This window comes from Narcine bancroftii, chromosome 3, assembly GCF_036971445.1.
Source record: "Narcine bancroftii isolate sNarBan1 chromosome 3, sNarBan1.hap1, whole genome shotgun sequence".
Classification (NCBI taxonomy): domain Eukaryota; kingdom Metazoa; phylum Chordata; class Chondrichthyes; order Torpediniformes; family Narcinidae; genus Narcine; species Narcine bancroftii.
The window spans coordinates 60658759-60681696 of NC_091471.1; the positions used below are offsets into that span (position 1 = coordinate 60658759).

The 22938-nt window shown below is 40.5% G+C and overlaps 1 protein-coding gene across 3 annotated transcripts in view; it reads right to left on the bottom strand.

Annotated features, from left to right (window-relative positions):
* kiaa1328 (KIAA1328 ortholog) overlaps positions 1-22938 on the bottom strand; it is a 204220-nt gene that overhangs the window by 119819 nt on the left and 61463 nt on the right. For 2 of the 3 annotated variants that reach the window (XM_069924118.1, XM_069924121.1), the window contains 3 exons: positions 14837-14955; positions 9014-9075; positions 7494-7554 (listed from right to left, as the gene is read on the bottom strand). In XM_069924118.1, the coding sequence (XP_069780219.1) occupies positions 7494-7554; positions 9014-9075; positions 14837-14955 (242 nt within the window). The remainder of the gene's footprint in view (positions 1-7493; positions 7555-9013; positions 9076-14836; positions 14956-22938) is intronic. The other variant, XM_069924120.1, reaches the window with a different exon arrangement.

Sequence of the window (22938 nt, forward strand, 5' to 3'; positions counted from 1 at the left end):
GGAGGTTGCTGCCCGCCGAACTGTGAGGCGCCAAGATGCACGGTTGGAGGCGATATCAGTCTACTGGCGGTGGTCAATGTGGCAGGCACCAAGAGATTTCTTTAAGCAGTCCTTGTACCTCTTCTTTGGTGCACCTGTGTCTCGGTGGCCAGTGGAGAGCTCGCCATATAACATGATCTTGGGAAGGTGATGGTCCTCCATTCTGGAGACGTGACCCATCCAGCGCAGTTGGGTCTTCAGCAGCATGGATTCGACGCTTGCAGACTCTTCCAGTTCGAGTACTTCAATGTTGGTGATGAAGTCATTCCAATGAATGTTGAGGATGGAGCGGAGACAGCACTGATGGAAGCGTTCTAGGAGCCATAGGTGATGCCGGTAGAGGACCCGTGATTCGGAGCCGAACAGGAGCGTGGGTATGACAACGGCTCTGTACACGCTGATCTTTTGTAAGCCATAATGCATAAGACTTTTCAGTTGTCAAAACTGTCAAGAATGTAAAATTCTCTGATGTTCACATTCAGAAACACTCAATATCAATGACATCAACATTTTTAAGGATTAAAAATCTTAACAAAAAAAAAAAGTACATGTACCTTTCTGCCTTGCACCCATTAATATCTCATAATATCACTGGGCAATGAAGATTTAGCTTCCTGAACACGTTTGGGTGTATTTTATGGATTTTAGGCTGCTGATCACGAAAATTGCCTTAAAATGTTATAATCTATTTTTGTGATTTCCTGTCATATTTTTAACGTGCTTCAAGCAGACAAAACCAAGAAGTGCAACATGTTATTGAGAATTCATTTTCTGTATTTGCACTTGGGACTTCTTCCCAACTGATCTGAGTGGAGTCAGTGACGAACATGGTGAAAGGTTTCAACAGGTCAGTGCAATCATGGAAAAGCAGTGTCAGGGCAACTGGAATCCATCAATGCTGAATGACTATTGTAGGACACTGACACGAGAGGCTGATTAAAACTAAAATTGGCAGCAAAACATTTTTTAGGTCAATTGAACAATGTGTCAGCATCATTATGCAATTAAACATGCTAAATTCAAAAAATGTTGATTTAATATTTATCCAACTTCTTATGTGATTCAGCAAATCTGAAATTATCTGAGTTCAATTTGAAGTTGTCTATCATATTCCCAATTTTTTTCAGAAAGCAAGCCTTTTGAAAAAAATTTGTTGTCCAGTACATTCAATTAACCTGCTCAGTTCCAACCACCCAAAGATGACTTGGGCAGAAAAATCTGGACTTTTAGTGCAGTACTGCACTGTCAGAGTTACAGTGAAAACATGGCTCTCTTTTTTTTCTCAGATTGATGTACAAGATTTCATAACATTATCCTAAGTTTCAACAGTAATTCATTGTCTTTAAAAAATGTTATTTGGAGAATACCATTCCTGCTTTTACATGATTCCAAAATATTTTAAGACAATAAATTACTGTTGCAGCATAAAGGATTTTTTTGGAATATTTTATTTAAATTTTTAAAACCATGATACATACAGTAGAAAAAAAAGCAAATGGTACATATTGTCAATAAAGAATACATGGTATATAACCCAAAAAAAACCTCTAACCCACCCTACTATCATTACAACCCTCCCCCTCTACACCATCTCCCTACATCCCCTCCCCAATCCTCACCTAACCATCTAATCTAACCTCCAAAAAAAAGAAGAAAAAAAAGGAGATATAAACTTCAACAACATAATTAATTACCATGAATTGGAGCAATACTGGCCATAGAATTCAAAATTTAAAATCCATATAATTCAAATAAGAGCTCCAAACTTTCTGATAAAGAATATAATTATCACGTAAATTATACGTTATTTTTTCCAATGGTATACAAGATCTTAACTCCATATGCCACCTATGTAAATTCAAATTAATTTCATTTTTCCAGTATTGGCAATGCATTTTCTCGCTACTGCTAATACTAGTCTCAAAAATGCAATTTGAAATCTAGTTAATCTTAATTTCAAACATATCTTTTTAATATTACCTAGCAAAAATATTGATGGGTACATTGAAAATTTAACTTTAAAAATATCTTGTAAAATTCTTTATGTTGCATTCCTGCTTTTAGAAGATTCCAAATTTTTTTTTTCCTTTATGTATTATATATTTCAAACCTAGCTTTAGAAAAAAAAGGAAGGTTTGTGGTGACAGAACTACAATGAGAAATGGTGAACACATAATGAAATTATAAATACTAGTTTTTATGAACCTAATCTGTCAAATTTAAAGGCCAAAAGCAGCCAATCAAAGCCCTGAGCATCAATCTACCAAATTTCCAAGACAAACATTTCAAATTCTTGCCAAATTTATCATGCTATCTCCCTGACCAATTTTAAATGTATCATAGCATTTTGTGTAATTAATTACTTTAGAGGCACTGTGAATTACATATACAACACACCAGCCGTTCTGAACCAAACACACCACAGATGTAATGAATGATCAAATGGATATTGGCTAAAAGAGAAACATTGGCCAAGACTCTAGTCAATTCCTTTTCCAAGTATTTCCATGGAGTTTTTGCCATATATGGATAAGAAAGTCTACTAATACCTCCAATTACATAGCATTCCCCCAGTACCAGACAAGAACCCAAAAACACCAATTCACCAACAGCTGTATGATCACTAATCATTAACTATTTTCCTCAGTGACATGAAAAAGTATTTATTTCTCTTGCACAATTTTACATTGAAATTTCAAAAAGAGTGAAGGATAGATTTTCAATAATACAGCATATATTAAAATAGTTTCTTCAATGGGAAACACTATTATCAAATTATATACACATTTGCAAAGAATGTTTCACAAGGCCAGAAGATGAATACTGGAATTTCAAAATAATGTAAGGAAAGCAAATTGGAAATCACCAACCTTCTAGAAAGGTTATTCATTCCCCTCCTCCCCACCCACAAACCCCCCCTCCACATCTTCCTCCACAACACCAAATGCCCCAAATCATATTTGAATTTTACAAACAGAACACAAAACGTTACAGCGCAGTACAGCCCTTCGACCTAGAAAACCTACTCAACAAATCAAACCTTTCCTTCCTCACACCCATAGCTCTCTATTTTTCTTGCATCCATGTGCCTAAGAGTCTTTTAAATATCCCTTTTGTACCAACCTTCACCACCACCCCTGGCAATGCACTCCAGGCACCCACAATTCTATGTAAAAATCTAACCCCTTAAGATACTGCCTATTGTTGAAGTGAAGGCTGATGCCCATAATGGCACTGGCCGAGTTCACAACTTTCTGTAGCCTTTTCCTGTCTTGTGCATTGGCACCTCCATTCAAGACAGTGATGCAACCAGTTAGAATACTTTCCAGGGTACAACTGTTGACATTTTAAAGAGGCTTTTGTAACACACCAAATCTCTTCAAACTCCGCACAAAGTATAGCCACTGGAAAGCCTTCTTAGTAATTGTATCGACAGAGGCCCCAGAACAGGTCCTCAGAAATGTTGTAGTCCAGGAATTTGAGGATCTTAACCCTTATCTTTGCTGATCCCTTGATGAGGACTGGTTTGTGTTCTGCTCATTCCTCCCCTCCTGGTCCATAATCAGCTCCTTAGTTTTGTTAACACTGAGTGCAAGGTTGTTGTGATATCCCTCAAATACCTGATCTATCTCTCTCGTTTACACTTCCTCCTTGCCCACTGCTCTATTTGCTCTACACCCATGACCGTGGTATCATCGGCAAATTTATAAATGGCATTTGAATTGTACCTAGCCACACAGTCATGGGTGTAGAGTAAATAGAGCAGTGAGCTATGCATGCAATTTCATCTTGAGGTGGCCTGTCTTGAGGTAGTCAGTAAGGAGGAGACATGGTTTCAGATTCGTATTGACTGTCATTTTCCAATAAGGAAGTCCAGGATCCAGTTGCCTTTTCATATAATCTGATCAATTCCTCTTAAATGCTGGACTTCCATACAAAATTCCTCATATGATAAATTAAAACAGAATTCTCTATGATTCAGTATACAGATTTTTGTACTTCTTCTGTAAACTTTCCTCCAGTTGTTTTTTTGAAAATTTTATTTAAAATATTTTCCATACATGTACTCATAGCCAGGTGCAAAATACGGTAGTCAAATATTAGTATCAAATCTATTATACATGATGGCATACAATTCCAACCCCCAAACAAACCCCCCCAAAAAAAAAGAAAGATATGAAAATAAGAAAAGCATAGAAAAAGAAAGATAAGAAAAAGTAAGAAGAATAGAAACCTGGTTGCCAAAGGGCACCCCTCACCACACAGTTCTACTCATTTATATCCTTTAATACTTCCAAGAAAATTAACAAGGTTCAAAGCTTAGGGAAAACATCTATAAATTAATTCTCACCATTTGTAAATATGGATGCCAAATTTTCAAAATATATCATATTTATTTCTCAGATTATAAGTAATTTTCTCAAGAGGAAGATAGCTATGCATTTCTGCGTTTCATCACTCCAAAACTAGTTGGGTGTCCGATTTCAATGTTACTGCTATACATTTTCTTGCTACTGCTAAGGCAATCTTTACAAATTCTTCTTGTCATATAGATCATTTCATTTTTGGTCTTATCTCTTCAATATTACCTTACAAAAATAACATTGCATTTTGTGGAAATTTAATTCCTGTAATCTGTTCTAAATAAATTGCCAAATCTTACCAAAAAGTTATCACTTTGGGACAGGACCAAGTAGAATGTAAAAAGGTACCTATCTCCTGACCACATCTAAAACACCAGTCTGATAAATCTGATTTCATCTATTTAACTTCTGTTGCATAAGTCATAATTGATATAAAAAATTTATATTGAACTAATCTCTATCTAAACATTTATAGTATATGTCATACTATTTCAGCACAGATGTGACCCATTTATTTCATCAATGTTAATATTTAGATCCATATCCCATCGCTGTCTGGACCTAATGTATCCCCTGTTTGGAAGTCTCCTTCTGCAATGAAGTATACATCGCTGCAATAAATTTCTTTATATATCTATTAACCATATAACCACTTACAGCACAGAACAGGCCAGTTCGGCCCTACTAGTCCATGCCGTAACAAATTCCCACCCTCCTAGTCCCACTGACCAGCACCCGGTCCATACCCCTCCAGTCCTCTCCTCTCCATGTAACGATCCAGTCTATCCTTAAATGTAACCAATGATCCCGCCTCAACCACGTCTGCCGGAAGCTCATTCCACATCCCTACCACCCTTTGCATAAAGAAATTTCCCCTCATGTTCCCCTTATAATTTTCCCCCTTCAATCTTAAACCATGTCCTCTAGTTTGAATCTCCCCCACTCTTAATTGAAAAAGCCTATCCACATTTACTCTGTCTGTCCCTTTTAAAATCTTAAACACCTCTATCAAGTCCCCCCTCAATCTTCTACACTCCAGAGAAAAAAAGCCCTAGTCTGCACAACCTTTCCCTGTAACTCAAACCTTGAAATCCTGTCAACATTCTCGTCAACCTTCTCTGCACTCTCTCTATTTTGTATATATCTTTCCTATAATTTGGTGACCAAAACTGTACACAGTACTCCAAATTTGGCCTCACCAATGCCTTGTACAATTTCATCATAACCTCCCTATTCTTGAATTCAATACTCCGATTTATGAAGGCCAACATTCCAATTGCCTTCTTCACCACACCATCTACCTGAGTATCAGCCTTGAGGGTACTATTTACCATCACTCCTAAATCTCTTCGTTGCTCTGCACATCTCAATAGCCTACCATTTAATGCATATATCAACATTTAATGCATATATCAACATTTCTACATCACTGCATTTTGGTAATAACGCAGGACCCAATTTATCTCTTAAATAAGCCTTTAATAGATAATAAGAAAAAAGTGTATTATTTTGTACCTTATTTATTTTTCAATTGTTCAAATGATATTAAATTCCTTCTATTATAACAATCTTCTATATATCTAATTCCTTTCTGAGACCAAATGCTTAAAGATTGAAAATGGAATAAGTCGATTTTGTATCAAAGGCATTTTAGACAGGACAACCCTCCTCTTTCCAATTTTGTTGTTTAACTTATTCCAAATATTTATCAAATATTTCAACAAGGGTAATTCCCTCTCCCCTGATATTAATTTCAATTCCCATTTATATATAAAATATTCTGATATTCCCTCTCCTATTTCATCAATTTCCATTTAATCCATGCTGGTTTTTCCCCCTCATCAAAGAAAGACGACAAAAATCTCAATTGAGTTGCCTTATAGTAATTTTTAAAATTTGGTAACTGTAAATCTCCTAACTCAAACTTCCATGTCAATGTATCTAAAGAAATTCTTGACATCTTACACTTCCAAAGAAAACTTAGGTATTTATTTAATTCTTTAAAAAACTTTTATGTTATCATTATTGGTAGTGTTTGAAATAAATATTGTACTCTAGGAAATATATTCACTCTAACACAGTTAACCCTACCAAATAATGTCATTGGCACTATCTTCCACTTATTCAAATCTTCTCTAATTTTCTTATGAAAAGGTACATAATTCAATTTATACACAGTATCTAATTTATTATCTACCTGTATCACTATTATTTTATTCCATTCATCATCCATTTAAATTGGGTATCTTGTTGACACTATAGTAAGGGGCAAAATTTCACTTTTATCCCAATTGACTTTACCTCACGATATTTCTCTAGTCTTAAATATAATTTACGTAAGAATATTGGTTCTTTCAAGTAGATCAAAACATCATCAGCAAGTAAATTAAATTTATATTCTTCTTGATTAATGTTAAATCCTTTAATATAAGGATCAGACAATCAATTCTGCAAGAGGTTCAATCACTAAAATAAATAAAGCAAGTGATAATGGGCATCCTTGTCTACTAGATCTAGTTAATGAAAACAGTGCTAAAACCTGCCCATTTGTATCGACTTTAGCCTTTGGTTCATTATATAAAACTCAGACTCAATTTACAAATATCTGTCCCATTCCAAATCTTTCAAATATCCTAAACAAAAAGTCCCAATCTAATCTATCAAATGGTTTTCCTGCATCCAGAGCCACTGCCACACTTAGGTCTCCCTTCTTTTGTGCTAGATGTATTATACTAAGAAATCTAGTTATATTATCTGTAGACTTTCTCTTTTTCACAAACCCTGTTTGATTCATATGCATCAACTTTGGCAAAAAGTTCTTCAATCTATTAGCTAAAATGTTTGCAATTATCTTATAATTTACATTTAACAATGAAATAGGTCTACATGATGGCTTTAAAGTGTCACTGTCTTTTTTTGGTATTATTGCAGTAGAAAAAGATTCAAGGAGAGTGTGTGTTACCACCGTTTGATCTAATTCTTCCATTAAAGATGAATCAATAAATCTTTAAATTCTTTATAAAATTCAGATGAGAAACCATCTTCTCCCAGAGATTTATTACTTTGTAATGAGCTCAATGCTTCCCCTACCTCCATTGGGGTGAAAGGGGCATCCAGCGCCGCTTGCTCTTGTAAAGTTAACTTTGGTAACCTTAATTGTGACAAAAAAATCTTTTATTTTATTATCATCTCTCTGCAATTCTGATTTATATAACTGAAAATAAAGTTGCTTAAAAGCTTCAGTGATTCCTTGAGGTTTGTAGGAAGTCACATTCAACTCTAATTTAATTATATTTATTGTTTTTGAAACTTGTTCTGTTTTTAACTGGCAAGCAAGAACCTTATGACCCCTTTCACCTAACTCATAATATCTCTGCTTAGTTCTCATTATTGCTATGTAGTGATTGATACTGTAGGAAGATACGTTATTGTACAGTGTCTAATTTTTTTCAGAATTCTGGACCCTTTTAAATATATATGCACCAAATGTGGATGACAAAAAATTTATACAAGAAATATTTCTTAATTTGACAGGAGCACATGTTTGTAATGTATTATACTGAAGTTTCTTATTTAGAAGCCTTCTACATTTTTCCTCAGAAGCCCATCTTTTCAGATCTTTGTCAAAACATGTGATCCTTTTTTCCAATTGGTCCAATTCTTTCATATAGTCCTTCTTAATTTAAGAAGTATAACTTATAATTTGTTCTCTTAAATATGCTTCAATCACATCCCATTAAATAAATTTATCATTAACTGAATTAGAATTAGTCAAGAAAAAATTGAATTTGTCTTCTAACAAAAATCACAAAAGTCTGGTCTTTTTGATAACATTGAGTTAAATCTCCATCTATAAATTTATTCTTCTTTATCTAACATTTTAGACGTCATAATAAAGGTGAATGATCAGATAAAATACTTGCTTTATAGTCAACTTGAAATGTGCCGATAAAATAAATCTATCCTTGAACAAGAATCATGTCAATTGAATAAAAAGAATAATCACTCTCTCTTGGGTGAATTCTTCTCCATTTGTCTATTAAATTCAAGTCCTTCATTAATGTCAAAGTGGCTTTCGCTGCCTTTCCCCTTGTTATTGTTCTAGTTGATCTATCTAAAACTGAATCTAGACAAAAATTAAAGTCCTCAGCTATTAAAATATTTTGATGTGCTCCTACCAAATTAGGAAATGTTTCTTGTATAATTTTTTTGTCATCCACATTTGGCACATATATATTTAAAAGGGTCTAGAATTCTGAAAAAAATTGACAATGTACTATAACATATCTTCCTACAGGATCAATCACTACATTTTGCATTGTAACTGGAAGAGTCTTCTTTTTTCAAGATTGCCATTTCCATTGCTTTTGAATTAAATGAAGAAGCTGTGACATATCCCACCCAGTCTCTTTTTAATTACTGATGTTCTATTTCAATTAAATGAGTCTCTTGTAAAAAAGCTACATCTACTTTCATTTTTTAAAATATGTTTGAATATTTTCTTCCTCCTTACAGGACCATTTAGCCTGTTAACATTAAAACTTAAAAAGCTCTGTGTGTTACTCATTGATATTTAATTTAGTCCAAATTCAGCGACATTTCCCCTTCACCTCTCTCCCTGCATCTCCTCGGTCATCCAGTATTCATTGTCTACCGTGTTAAAGGTCCTCCTCTTCAGCAATCCAGGTAGAAAAAAGAAAGAAGAATTATACATAATCAGTTTAGCTGTATAACAATTATAATATTCAATAATTTTTAAAAAATGAAAAATAATAAAAATCGTCCCATTTAATGTTGTTTAAATAATGCACAACATTACCTCCATCCATTTTATGAGTTGTGGCATCTGCCACAAATACACGAATCAATAGTAGTCAGTACATAACTCCTCTAATCTCCACCCAACATCCACCTGCCAACACTGCCCCGGATAGTTACCATTATCAATCTAGTCTATGCAGAAAACTGAAAACATTAAAAATGCTTTATATTAATCAAAGCATTTTTAAACTCTCTCTTGCTGATTAACTGGTAGTGTTTCAACAAATTCTTCCACACGAACATGACCTGTAAAGATCTTGTTCTATCCTCCTTGCAAGAAAATCTTCAAAGAAGCAGAATGGCACAAAATGAATCTGTTACCCTTTTGTTATAAAGCAGATTTCATCGTATTAAATTATTTCATTCTCTTCAGCAATTCCAAACATATTAGGATTGTTGTGGTCCACAGCCGCCGCCACAGGCCAACAGACAAGACGCCATTAGAACACGACAATCAAATGCGCTGCAAAATGGGCTCTGCCAGCCAATCGCCAGTAACATATCGCAAAAGGGCCAATCGACGTCCAGGGCAGCACAAACCACACCCTTTGACGATGCTGCAGCAACGGGCCAATCCAGCGAATCGCTGATGGCAGGTCGAGAGAGCACTAATCAGAGCCTGAATGAACACGGGTCAAGCCCGTTGGTCACATGGCATCCAGGATCTGCCTAACTCTATAAAAGAGAGCAGCCTGTTCGTTAAATCAGTGTCAACAGCACTCCTTGTTGTGTGTGTCTTATTTCCGAACTAGAACCTCGAGACACGCCACAGTGGTGAATCCAAATGGTCCAAACGGCATTTTTGGATCCACTGCTGGATATCAAAATGGAAGACCAACCTTCAATCAATGTGGTCTCCCTGAAGCTGCCAAGCTCTGGATGTTGCAGCCATGGGTGTGGTTCCAGCAAGCTGAGGCACAGTTCGCCATTCGCCATATCTCCGCCAATGACACGCGCTACTACCACGTAGAAAGCACCCTCAACCTGGACACCATGGCCTAGATCAACTTCCTTCAGTAGACCCCGGAGGAAGGGACGTATGTGGAAATCAAGGAGCTACTAACACAGACTTTCGGGCTCTCGAGGTACGAATGCACAGCTCAACTGTTGCTTTTGGACAGTTTGGGGGACAGGGCCCCTTCCACCCTTATGAGTGAAATGTTTGCTCTCAACGATGGCCACACCTCTTACCCGCTGTTTCAACAGATCTTTTTGGAGTGTCTGCCTGAGGACATCCGGCTGCTCATCGCAGAACATTTCGCAGAACAGCTGCCTGAGCGGATGTGCTATGGACGGCGAAGAGAGATGCCTGTACTACACTGGAACAGGTGATGATACCTTGATAACAGCGAATAGCCAGGAAGCCCGCCGACCGACTACCCAAGCAATGGACCCCACCAGTGAGCCATTTATTTTTAACACCAATGCTAGGGTTCAGAGGCCCATCGATGCCACTCCCCCTTCGCATTCCTGGGAAACACCAGAACCGGCCATCGTTGATGGCTGCCACAGCCGGCATATGTCAAAGCCTGCTTCGTATACAGGACTCCTTATCAGACCACCAGTTTCTGGTCGACAAGGGGCTGAAGTCAGTGTCCTTCCTCCCCTCCGCCTCTGACATCCGCAGCCGAATGATAGGTCTAGAACTAAGGGGTGCCAATAACTCAAACACATGCACCTTCGGCACCTGCACCATTCCCCCTCATTTCGGCAACTGCTATTTTACCTGGAGGTTTACTTTGGCATCCAATTGACAGCCACTCCAAGCCAACTCTCTACTGGTGGACATTAAGGGACGGAGACTGGTACACTCAAAGATTTTCCAGTCCCTTTCACTCAGTGGGACTAGACTTACAGCTTCACATCTACATTCTGTGATTGCTGCTGACAATGCGTTTGCGCACATTATAGCCGAGTTTCCTTCCATTACAATGCCGCATTTCACCTCTACAACACCCAAACGTGGGGTTCAGTACCAGATCCTCACTCAGGGTCCTCTCCTCCACACCAGGGCACGCTGCCTGCCACCTGAGAAACTTAACCTGGCAAGTAAGGAATTATGTAAAATGGAGGAGCTTGGAATTGTACAACGACCTGACAGTCCATGGGCCTCACCGCTCCAGATCGTGCCCAAAGCATCAGGAGAATAGAGGCCTTGTGGAGACTACCAAAGTCTCAACTATGCCACCATACCCGACATGTATCCGGTCCCCCACATACAAGACCTCACCGCTAACCTTCAGGCCCAGATATTCTCAAAAGTTGTCATAATCCAGGACTATCATCAAATCCCGATCCACCCGGATATCACCAAGACCTCCATTATCACCCCCTTTGGATTTTTTGAGTTCCTCCGGATGCTCTTCAAATTTAAAAAAATGCAGCTCAAACCTTCCAGAGGTTAATGGACACAGTGGGCCTGGATCTCAAATTTGTTTTCATCTATCTCGATGATATTCTGATAGCTAGCCGTGACCACGCCAAACACACTACTCACTTGCCTGAGTGAGTATGGGTTGACCATTAACCCAGCAAAATGCCTGTTCGGCCATGAGTCTATTGACTTCTTGGGGCACCGGATTAATAAAGATGGGGCCAGGCCACTGCCCAAGAAGGTAAAGGTCATTCAGTTATTTGCTAGGCCAAATACAGTCAAAGGCCTACAAGAATTTGCCGGTATGATTAATTTTACCACCGATTCATACCAGCAGCAGCCCGCATCATGAGGCCATTATTCCCCCTCATTTCCAGTCATAAGAAAGACATTATATGGACAATTAGGCAGCTGAGGCTTTCCAATTCGTTAAGGATGCTCTGGTCAACAAAACGCTACTGATGCACCCTAGGCCTGATGCCCCGACTGCCCTCACAGTGGATGCCTCCAATACAGCGGTCAGGGGTGTGCTTGAACAGCTGGTGTATGGACAATGGCAGCCACTAACCTTTTTTAGCAAGCACTTCTGGCCACTGGAACTGAAATATAGTGTGTTCGACCGTGAACTGTTAGCTCTGTACCTGGCAGTGAGGCATTTTCAATATTTCCTGAGGGCAGGAAATTCCAGATCTCCATCGACCATAAACTTTGCTTTCAGCAAAGTTTCAGATCCATGGTCAGCAGGCAAAAGAGATACCTTTCTTATATTTCAAAATTCTCCACCAACATTAGTCACATCACGGGAAAATCCAATGTGGTCGCTGACACTTTGTCCCAACCCACCATTTCCGCCATGCATGCCTCTACCCCAGGCATCAACTACATGGCCTTGGCGAAAGCAGAACAAGCGGATCTCGACATCCGGCTTATCGGACTGCAGTAACTGGCCTGCAACTGGAGGTCTTTCCAATTGGTCCAGGTGAAATTACTCATTTGTGTGACACAGCTACCAGTAAGCCATACCCAATCATCCCAGCCCATTGGAAAAGCCAAATTTTCGACATGGTCCACAATCTAGCACATTCCTCCATTGGGACCACTGTCAGAATGGTAGATGACCGATTAATCTGGCATGGCCAGATCCAGACACTCGTTAAGGCCCCTCTCCAGACTTTCGAACCACCATGGCGAAGGTTCAGCCACATATCCATGGACATTGTGGCCCACTACCGGTGTCACGGGTTGCCCAATACCTGCTCAAAATTGTAGACCGTTCAAGAAGGTGGCCCAAAGCCATCCCGTTACCTGAGGTAGCCACCAAGACATGTGCTAGGGCTCTGCTAAACAACTGGGTGGCTCACTTTGGGATCCCAGAACATCTCACCTCTGATAGAGGAGCCAAATTTACCTCCAGTCTATGGGCAGCCTTTGCCAATATCCTGGGTACCCAACTCCACCAGATAACTGCATATTACCCACAAACCAATGAATTGGTGGAGAGATTTCATAGGCACCTCAAATCAGCCCTCAGGCCAGGCTCATCAGGGCCCAACTGGACAGATGAACTGCCGTGGGTCCTCCTGGGCATTCAAACTGGACCCAAGGAGGATTTCAATACGTCCGCAGCCGAGATGGTGTTCGGTGTGCCCTTAGTAATCCCGGGCAAATTCTTGGCTAGTACCCCGGAAGATCCACCAGATGCCGCCCTTGTCACACTGCGCGAACGCTTGGGAATGCTTGCCGCAACACTTCCCAAAGTGTATGGCTATCCCTGATCTATAGTCCCCAAAGACCTCAAGAACTGTAAATATTTTTTCATGAGGCATGCAGCGCTCACTGGCCACCACTCCAAAGATCGTATGAGGGGCCATATCATGTTCTCTGACACAATGGGTCCACCTGCATTCTGGACGTCTGCAGCAGGGAATAGACTCACGATTGACCAGCTCAAACCGGCACATTTGGACAGCAGCCAACCAATTACACTCACAATTCCTCGTCGCAGGGGTAGGCCTCCCAAAGGTACTAATACCTTTCCGATTCCAATGGGCCTTGTGTGTCTTTGGCACCTTGTGCTGCAAAAGTCAGTATTTTCTCTCTGTCTTGATAACAAAGACATTTTATAAGTATAGAGCTTAGCTTATGATCTGATGGAGGCCGGGATCTCAAAGTTCTATGTCACCCTTTCAATTTCAATAATATTTTCAAATTTGTCCAGTCCAAGGACCTCTGAAATCCATCGCTGAAAATATCTTATTGGATCATCACTTTCACCTTGTTTAAGGCCAACAATTTTAATATTATTTCTTCTACTAAAATTCTCTAGATCAATTTTTCTCAAAGTTTCTTCTTTTCAATGCCCCATGCATCAGTCTCATTTTCCGCTTTCACCATTCTATCCTGCACCCCTTCCATACGACCTTCCAGTCTTGACCCTTTCATCTATATTATCCAAATAATATACAAGAGCAAAGTACTTTTTCATCCTTTTATCTGATTTTGGGCATTCATCATCTGCAAATCAGCATTGCCATATTTCAAACAATGAATGAAAAATTAGGCCATCAATATTTACCAGATTCCCTGCCTGATGGCACATCACAATATAGAAACTGATCATAGCAATATATTTTCCCTATGCCAAACAGGTTTACTTAAAAGTATAACAAAGCAACTGCAATTAAATTCAAATCATTTGACATGGCTCACAGACTTGTGGCCTTAAGCCATAGGGTAAATTTAATAAACACACTAGAATATGAACATAGTTATCAGCAAAATTTGCAAATTTCCTGAGTCTCAGCATTTTCCAAGAAAAATTCTGCTGACATTCTTAGACAAAACTGAACTAGACTGTACATCAAAACCATGAAATCTTGTGAGAATTATTCATATTTAGCTGCAGCAACATTTACATTCAGACATTAAACCTATTTTACCAAAAGGAATGAGGACTTTTTTTTGTTATCAACATAAGGCCATTTATTTACTCTGGACTTCCCGGAAATGTACATCATGCAACCAAGTTACAAGCAGGATTGAGCATTCTTAACCTATGGCAGGTGTACCATTTCACCATTCTCAGTTCACTCCAATAGATGTTCAAACAGAATTCTCATCCATGTGACAAAGACTTAATCAGCATTTATCTTTGGTTGGTGGCAACATTTAATTTTAATTCTCACAACTATTCTCCACAAAATTTCCTTCATACTAATATTGGAAATGTGTGACTTACCTCCTGTTTACCATTGTTGCATTCAGTCAGTGACTGATTAAATTTCCCCTTCTGTTCAGACATATAATTCTGGTAAACAGTCAATTGCTCTTGGCATTTTGTATACTGACGCTGCAAGGGTATAATGCAGGTCAAAGGAAATAACATAATAAATAGGGAGGAAAAAAAATTAGACAATAAAAATTTTAAAATACAATTTCAATGACAAATCATTACAGAGAAACAATTCTCTCAAAACCAAAAAGAAACTCTTGAAGGACAGATGCTTTATCCATCATTAAATAGTTTAGCAAATTATACTGCAGCTTGCCATCTGAAATTACAAATAATGCAAGAAATTTTACATCAACTTAAAACACATTGTTTCCTATAAATGAGGCAGAGAAGAAATAATTAGTTTAAAATGAAAATAATATTGACTGACCACCAGTTTACTATCTTAAGCCACTTTCAGGTGGCCACAATACTTGACTGTAAAGCCACCTATTGTATTCCTATGCGGCTGTCAGGTGGCCACCTGAAAGTGGAGAATCCCCGCCACACCTGAACGCAGCACCAGCCAAAGCTGCTAGCAGCTTTCAGGTGCCTAGCAGGTGCTGGGCTGATGACAGTCAGCTGGAGACCCAACTCCCCGCTACCCTGCAGTCCCATGCCGGGGGGCGAGCTGTCAGGCAGCGGGGAGGCGAGCTGTCAGACGGCTGCCCCTGCCCGGACTCAGGAGCCTTTGTTTGCTCTGCAGCCCCTCTCCCCGCTTCAGACCTTTTAGGTGGCTGCCACCTGAACGTCCCTTCGCAGACACCCACAGCCGCATTCTCCAGGCGATTCCACCTAAAAGCGGTTTTACATAATGATTAAAACTGCAAAGACAATAGCATGTGACTCCCTATGATATCACCAATAGAAGAATAAAGCAGGCTAAAAAATGAAAATTCTGCTGATTCATAAGTTTTAACATGGGCAGTGGCATAACAAATTCATGACTTAATTCATTTATATAATGAATGCGTCTGCATGGAGAGCAAAAAAGTTACCAGTGAAGAAAGGGGCTATTAAATGGCATTATGTAACTAGGTGAGTAATTATGCATCTTGATTACTAATCTGGAGACAGAGATTCAAGACCCAAGATGGCTGACTCAGATTTTTTCAGCCAATTCAACTCTCTCCACAGGATACAAAGAAACTATTAACCAAACTTAACACAATGGACTAGTGGTTGTGGTCCCAATATTTGTGCTTCAGAAATAGTTGCAACTTTAGACAAACCACAATACTCTCAGCTATCCAATAGTGGAGAATTGCCCAAATATGTATAGTCCACAAAAAAAATAAAAGCAATCTGGGAGCCCATCGATCTTGATTTCATTCATCAACAGAATAATGTTATCAGCAGCACTTTCTCACCACCAACTCAATTGAGTTGCAACAGAAACACCCAGTTCCAGATCTCATTACTGCCATAGTCCAAATGAAAGAGAATGCAAGAGAAACAATTTCCAAAGGTAAATGAGGACACTTTTAACAATAATGCATTTCACCAGCCCTAATGAAAAAATCAGTGGGTTTCCATGATTATCCCCATTTTCCTTCAGATAGAGACATGGTAGGTAACTTTTTAAGTCTTTTAAGATCATAAATGATACAACAAAACTGAACTTGCCTTCATCTTCACAATTATTTACTACTATATATTGTCTTGAGGAACCCATAAGTAGCATAGTTAGTTTAAATGTCTCCTGGGTGATGATTACTACTTAGCTTTACCTAATCAACCAAGTAGAGGTTAAAGAGTGTGATAGATTATATGAAAGGAGAGATGAGATATGGTGTTTTTCATGTCTTCTACCATTTACTTAAAACATCAGAATTGTACAGCATAGAAACATGTCTTTCAGCTCCACAAGCCACGCCAACTAAGTTGTCTAAATAAAACATGGCGATGCTGACAGAGCTGCTGCAACAGGGGCCCAGCGGTGTGGGGAGCAGAAATAAGTGCTGCTCCACTGGATCATAGTGCCCCGCATAGACTTTAAGTGACATGTTAAAGGAGCCAACAGAATTCTTTTTAAATCCTGGCACCATGGGGTCTTCTGGGCAGCGGACCACAATGGGTTGCAGACTTGGTGGGGGGGGGAGGGGGGGGGAAGCAGTGGATTAGCCACAAGACACCAAAAGTGGAGATAACTCCCCACCCCATTGATGAGGAGAATAGGAAATGACCCTACAGGTCAATGACCATGATAGCGGGCCAGCGAAAACCTCAGGGGCTAGGACTCACACAGGCTGCTGACTGCTGGAGACTGGCTCATGGGAACCAGGTATCAGAACTGGGATTCAAGAGGCTGCTGAGCGCAAGAAGGGCTCCTGAAGAGCCTTGGACACTGAAGGCTTCCTGATTGCATTGGATGTTTAGATCTAGAGTTTGAGTTGCCAACTGACAGAACAGGGGTCCTTGCGGCTGCAGAGGCTGCAAGGGTGCTGGAGGCAAATCCACGGAAACTTTGTCTCTGAAGGGACACTTTTGTTTCTCATTCTCCTATCATTAGGGGTGCCAGGCAATGCTCATAACAACTCTTTGTTTGTCTTACAGCAGGCAAAAGTTGAAGTATATTTCATTTTTAATACATTACTTTTCAATAAAGGAATCTTTGAACCTTTATTTTAAACCTTTGAACCAGTCCACTGCCCTGTTTGTGGAAAAATGGTTTGCATAAAGGAATTCAGACTATGGGAAGATGATATAAAGATGGTGAGCAGATGGTGAGGAAGAAACACAGAGGCTGCAGAGAGACGGATAGATTCGTAGAATGGGCAAAGAAATGGTAAATGAAATACAATGTTGGAAAGTGTATGGTCATGCACTTTGGTAGAAAAAAAATAAAAGGACAGACTATTACTTGGATGGGGAGAAAATTCAAAATTCGGAAGTGCAAAAGGACCTGGGAATCCTCATGCAGGATACCCTATAGGTTAACCTTCGGGTTGAGTCGGTGGTGAAGAAAGCAAATGCAAGGGGAGTCACATGATGCTGAGGAAGGAGTAGGAGGGAAAAAAACAACCAAAAAAGACTTTAGGACTCAAAAAAAGAAAAGAATATTTGAAGAAATAGAGAAACACCACAGCAGTGGAGAAGGACAAAAAGATCACCTTAAAAGAAATCCTGACTTCAATATCCTCGAGGATCAAGAACTGTGGCCTCATGGCGGGGAAGATGGTGGAGCCTGCCCAATACATCCAGAGGCAGAGAAAAAAAAGTTGGAGTCGAGAACCACCCAGCAGCTGGATGGGCTTACTTGAAACCCTGAAAGCACTGGACAACACACACTGACAGGCTCTGGAAAGAGCGAGGAGGCCACCAGAGAGAAGACGACGCCAGCGCTGCAAAGTGAGCCCCACAAGCGGAGGCAGAGAAAGGTTGAAATCGGCATCGGGAGCGGCAGCGGGGTGAAGGGAGGCATGGGAAATAACAATCCGATGCCAAAAGACCAAGAGGAACAAGGAAAAGGTGCAGGCAATGCCACAAAAGTGATCCTGTAGCAGCCCACGACCCACTCCACGGGCCAACCAGCAGTCATCGAACATGACGATCGGGCAGACAGCCTGCGAGATGAGATGTCCGCTCCCATAGGCTCCAGAAATAGCGGTCAATCAGTCAATCAAAGTCAGCGGATCACAGGGGTCCAATCCGAGACCACCAGTCAGCAGCTGGCCTCGCTCAAGCCACGCCCTGGTGGTGACACGGCCGGCTGCCTATAAAAGGCAGAGCTGCAGCCCAATAAAGTCAGTGTCGATTACATTCCCTTGGTGTGCAAGTCTTGTTTCTACCTCGAGCCATAACCCAAGCTATAACCCTGCTATAGTGGTGACCCCGACTGGTTCAAACAGCACTTTGGACCCAATGATGGAGGAACAACTGCCGGATTTCTGGACGTCGCAATCACGGGTGTGGTTCCAGAAGGCCAAGCCACAGTTTGCCATTCGACAGATCTCTGCAGATGACACATGCTACTACCACATGGTCAGCGCCCTTGATCAAGACACCACAGCCCGCATCATCAACTTCTTCCACCAGCCACCGGAGAAAGGGAAGTATGTGGCCATCAAGGAACTACTAACCCGCACTTTCAGGCTCTCAAAGCATGAGTGCATGGCTCAACTGCTGCACATCGATGGATTGGGGGACAGGGCCCCTTCCGCCCTCATGAGCAAATGCTCATTGTCAATGATGGCCACCCCTCAGTAGATCTTTCTGGAGCAACCGCCTGAAGACATCCAGCTGCTCATCGTGGAGGACAACTTCGGCGACCCCTGGAGGTTGGCTGCCCAAGCAGAAATGCTATAGGCAGCGAAGAGTGATGCCTGCGTTTCACTTGAACAGGTTTCGGCACCTCATCAGCCACGCCCGGCCAGGAAACCCGTTGACCAACCGATCATCCGATTGACACACCCCACCGGGGATAAGTATTTTTTTTATCATCAACGGTGGGGTACCAAGGCCCATCGATGCTGCTCTCCCTGTGCATACCAGGGAAATGCCAAGGCCAGCTGATGGCTGTGACAACCGGCCAACTGCATAGACTCCTTCACATCCAAGCCTCCCTGTAGGGCCAACGTTTCTTGTGGACAGTACAGCATCTGTTCCTGTCCAGCCTAGAAGCCCGCAGGGGAAAGGTGGGCCGAGAGCTTCGAGCACCAAACGGCTCCAACTTTCGGACATTTCGCACCCATACAATTTCCCTCCACTTTGGGGACAGACAATTCACCTGGAAGTTTATGGTGGCAGCCATACAACAACCGTTACTGGGTGTCGATTTCCTGAGAGCTAACTCACTACTGGTGGACATTAAGGGGCATCAGCTGATATACGGCCAGACTTTTCAGACACTCTCTCTCAAGGGCACCAAACTTACTAACCCCATCTGCACTCGGTAAGTATTGCCAACAACAAATTTGCTTGAGTCTTAATGGAATTCCCCTTCATCACTATGCCCCATTTCAACTCGGTGGAACCCAAACACAGGGTGAAACACCAAATTATTACGGAGGGCCCTTCCCTCAAAGCCAGGGTGCGGCGTCTTCCCACTGAGAAACTCAACCTGGCTAGAGAAGCGTTTTGGAAGATGGAGGAACTCGACATTGTGCGGTGCTCGAATAGCCCATGGGCCTCCCCCCTCCATACGGTACTTGGAATGCGCAGGGGGAGGAGCATCGACGGGACTCAGAACCCCACCGTTGATGATAGAAACAGTACTTCTCACCGGTGGGGTGTGTCAATCGGGTAGTCGGTTGGAGGCCTTGCAATGACAGAAACTCTGATTCAAAAGGGAAACACAGGGAAGTTCATCTCGGCGATGTATTTCTTACTTCAAGCCCTAAACCAGGCCTTCACAAATCAAGGCAAAGGTGGGAGTCAGACTTAAGAACAACAATTGATGAGCGGAGCTGGTCATATCTGTGTCAGAACAGTATGACCGCGATTATTAATGCATGGTATAGGCTGAAGCAATATAACTTTCTCCACCAGCTATATTTGACACAACAAAAATTGAATAAGGCTAAATCAGAAATTTCAGATCAATGCTTTAGATGTGGCATTGCGACAGGAACCTTTGTGCACACAACCGGGACATGTACCAAGATGAGGCCCTTCTAGGTAAATAATTCCCACAGGACCTAGAGCTGTTCCTATTGGGAAATATGATGGACTTAAGGCTTAAGATGAAACTGTCCAAATTCCAAATCCAATTTGTAGTGATCGCATTGGCAGTGGCCAGGAAATGCACAGTGGTTACCTGAAAATCTGACTCTCACTTGGACATCGCGCACTGGAAACCTGACTCACACTTGGGCATTGCGCATTGGAATGTGGAAATGAAAAGCTGTGTTCCCGTGGAGAAAATTACCTATAATTTAAGGAAAAAATATTTTAAATTCTAAAAATTTGGCAACCATCTTTAAATTTCACAGGATCTGCATGCCTCACCACTGACTTCCCTGTCTATCCTTCTACTGAGGGAGACATGGGAGGATCAATTCCAGACCAATCAAGTAAAGTGAAGAAAAATGTAACAGCCTGGGTATTGGCTGTTGAGCTGTGACAAATCCCTAATACGTTCTCAACCTTTGTTGTAGGTGTCTTGAATATTGTATGCAAATGTGATCTCTCAAGTGTGGGGAGGGGGGAGGTGGGGAGAATGGCTTCGACTCAACAGCGAATCTTGAACATAATGGAAAACTGTAATTTATGACTGATTATTGGAAATTGTTTGAGTTTGAGAATTTATAAATAAAATATTCAAAGAAAGGGTTGAAAGGGTGGAAGATAACATGGAAATACTGGAAAGGGATAGAGATACCAGGGTTATGGAGAAAAAAAATGTGAAAGATTAGATGTTCTAGAAAATTTAAGCAAAACAAATAATAAAAATAATAGGGGTAAAAGAGGAGGTAGAAGGAAGAAACCCAATAACATTTTTTTTAGAAATTGGATCCCAGAGATATGGGGGAGAAAATAGGGAGAGACCTTCAGTTAGAGGAAGCTATCGATTCTCCCCTTTGAAAACCAAGTCCAGGCTTATAAAATATCAAGACAGAGAAAAGGTCCTGCGTGCAGCAGCTATTGGCGCTAGAGAGAGGGGTGGCCCTGCAGAATTTGAAGGGGGCAAAATTCACTTTTACCTGGACTGAACTACCACACTTTTTAAAAAAGTGCAAAGCATTTGACCCAGTTAAAGAAGCCCTAAGAAACAAGAGAATTAGGTCTTCCTTATTATACCCAGCAACCCTGAAGGTATTTTTTATCTGCGGGTGGAAGGATTTTTTTTTAAACGGAGGACAAGGTGGTACTAAAATATGTAAATACTTTGACTGCCATCCCAAAAAAACCCGAAGATGGTAAGAGAAAGAATTAAAGGAAAATGATTTTGTAAATAATTGGCTGTAAATAATCTAAATACTACAAAAATAAGTAGTACACTTTGTTTATCAAAAACTTTTCTTTTATATAAAGGAATAAAAACATTTGTTGCGAGCGCCAGAGTGACCGAGAGGGTGATGAGGTGAGAAGACAGGTGGAATGTGCACGCTCCAAGATGAGAAGGGAGGTGGCGTCAAAGGTTTTTGGGCTGGTGCCAGGGAGAAAAGGAAGAATAGGGGCTAGGGGAAAAGATGTATAGATAATATGTTATTTGTTTGTCTGTTTTTTGTACCTCTTGTTTTAGTTTTCCAGGATTTATTTTGAATGTGGTCAGCAGAGCCAATAGGATAAACATCATGGACCGGGTGAGGGACAAATGTTTTGAAAGAGAAAGATAAACGGAGAGAATCTGGAGAACAAGAACCAGAGGGCAATGGAGGAAACAGTTTTTGAGCTTCAATGTCGATGGCTTAATGAAACAGTGAAAAAGCAGAGAGTCTTGGCACACGTTTTAAAAATTGCAGGTGGATGTGGCTTTTTTTACAAGCAACAGGCATCAAAGGATGTAAAGGGGTTGGGTGAGACATGTGATAGTGTCCTCCTTTAACTCCAAGGTTAGGGTTGTAGCCATTTTAATAGGGAAAAATGTTCCAGTAAAAGTGGAAGACACAGTCATAAACCCAGTGGGAAGATTTGTAATCGTATACTGTCAAATATATTTGGAATGCTGAACACTAATGAATATATACACCCCCAATTTCGACGATGAAAATTTTATCCAAAATGTCTTTTTACAATTGACAGAAGGCCAGGAAAATGTCCTAATTGGAGGGGATTTTAATTTTTGCCTGGATCCAGCATTGGACAAATCTATAAAAAAAAGTGACAATAGCCAGGGCAGCAAAAACAACTCTAGGCCTCATGAAAGAGTTAAATTTGGTGGACTCTTGAAGATGCCTGCATCTGAGGGAGAGGGATTACTCCTTCTACTCTAAATAACATGATTCTTACACCAGAATTGACATGTTTCTAGCCCAGCTCGAGGGTAGAATTGTAGAAAATGAGTATACGGCAAGACTATTATCAGATCATTTGCCTTTAACTATTGTCATGCCAGACAAACAAGCTATGGCATACAGGTGGCACCTTAATCCATTGCTACTTAAAAAGCCAAAATTTTGTAGTTT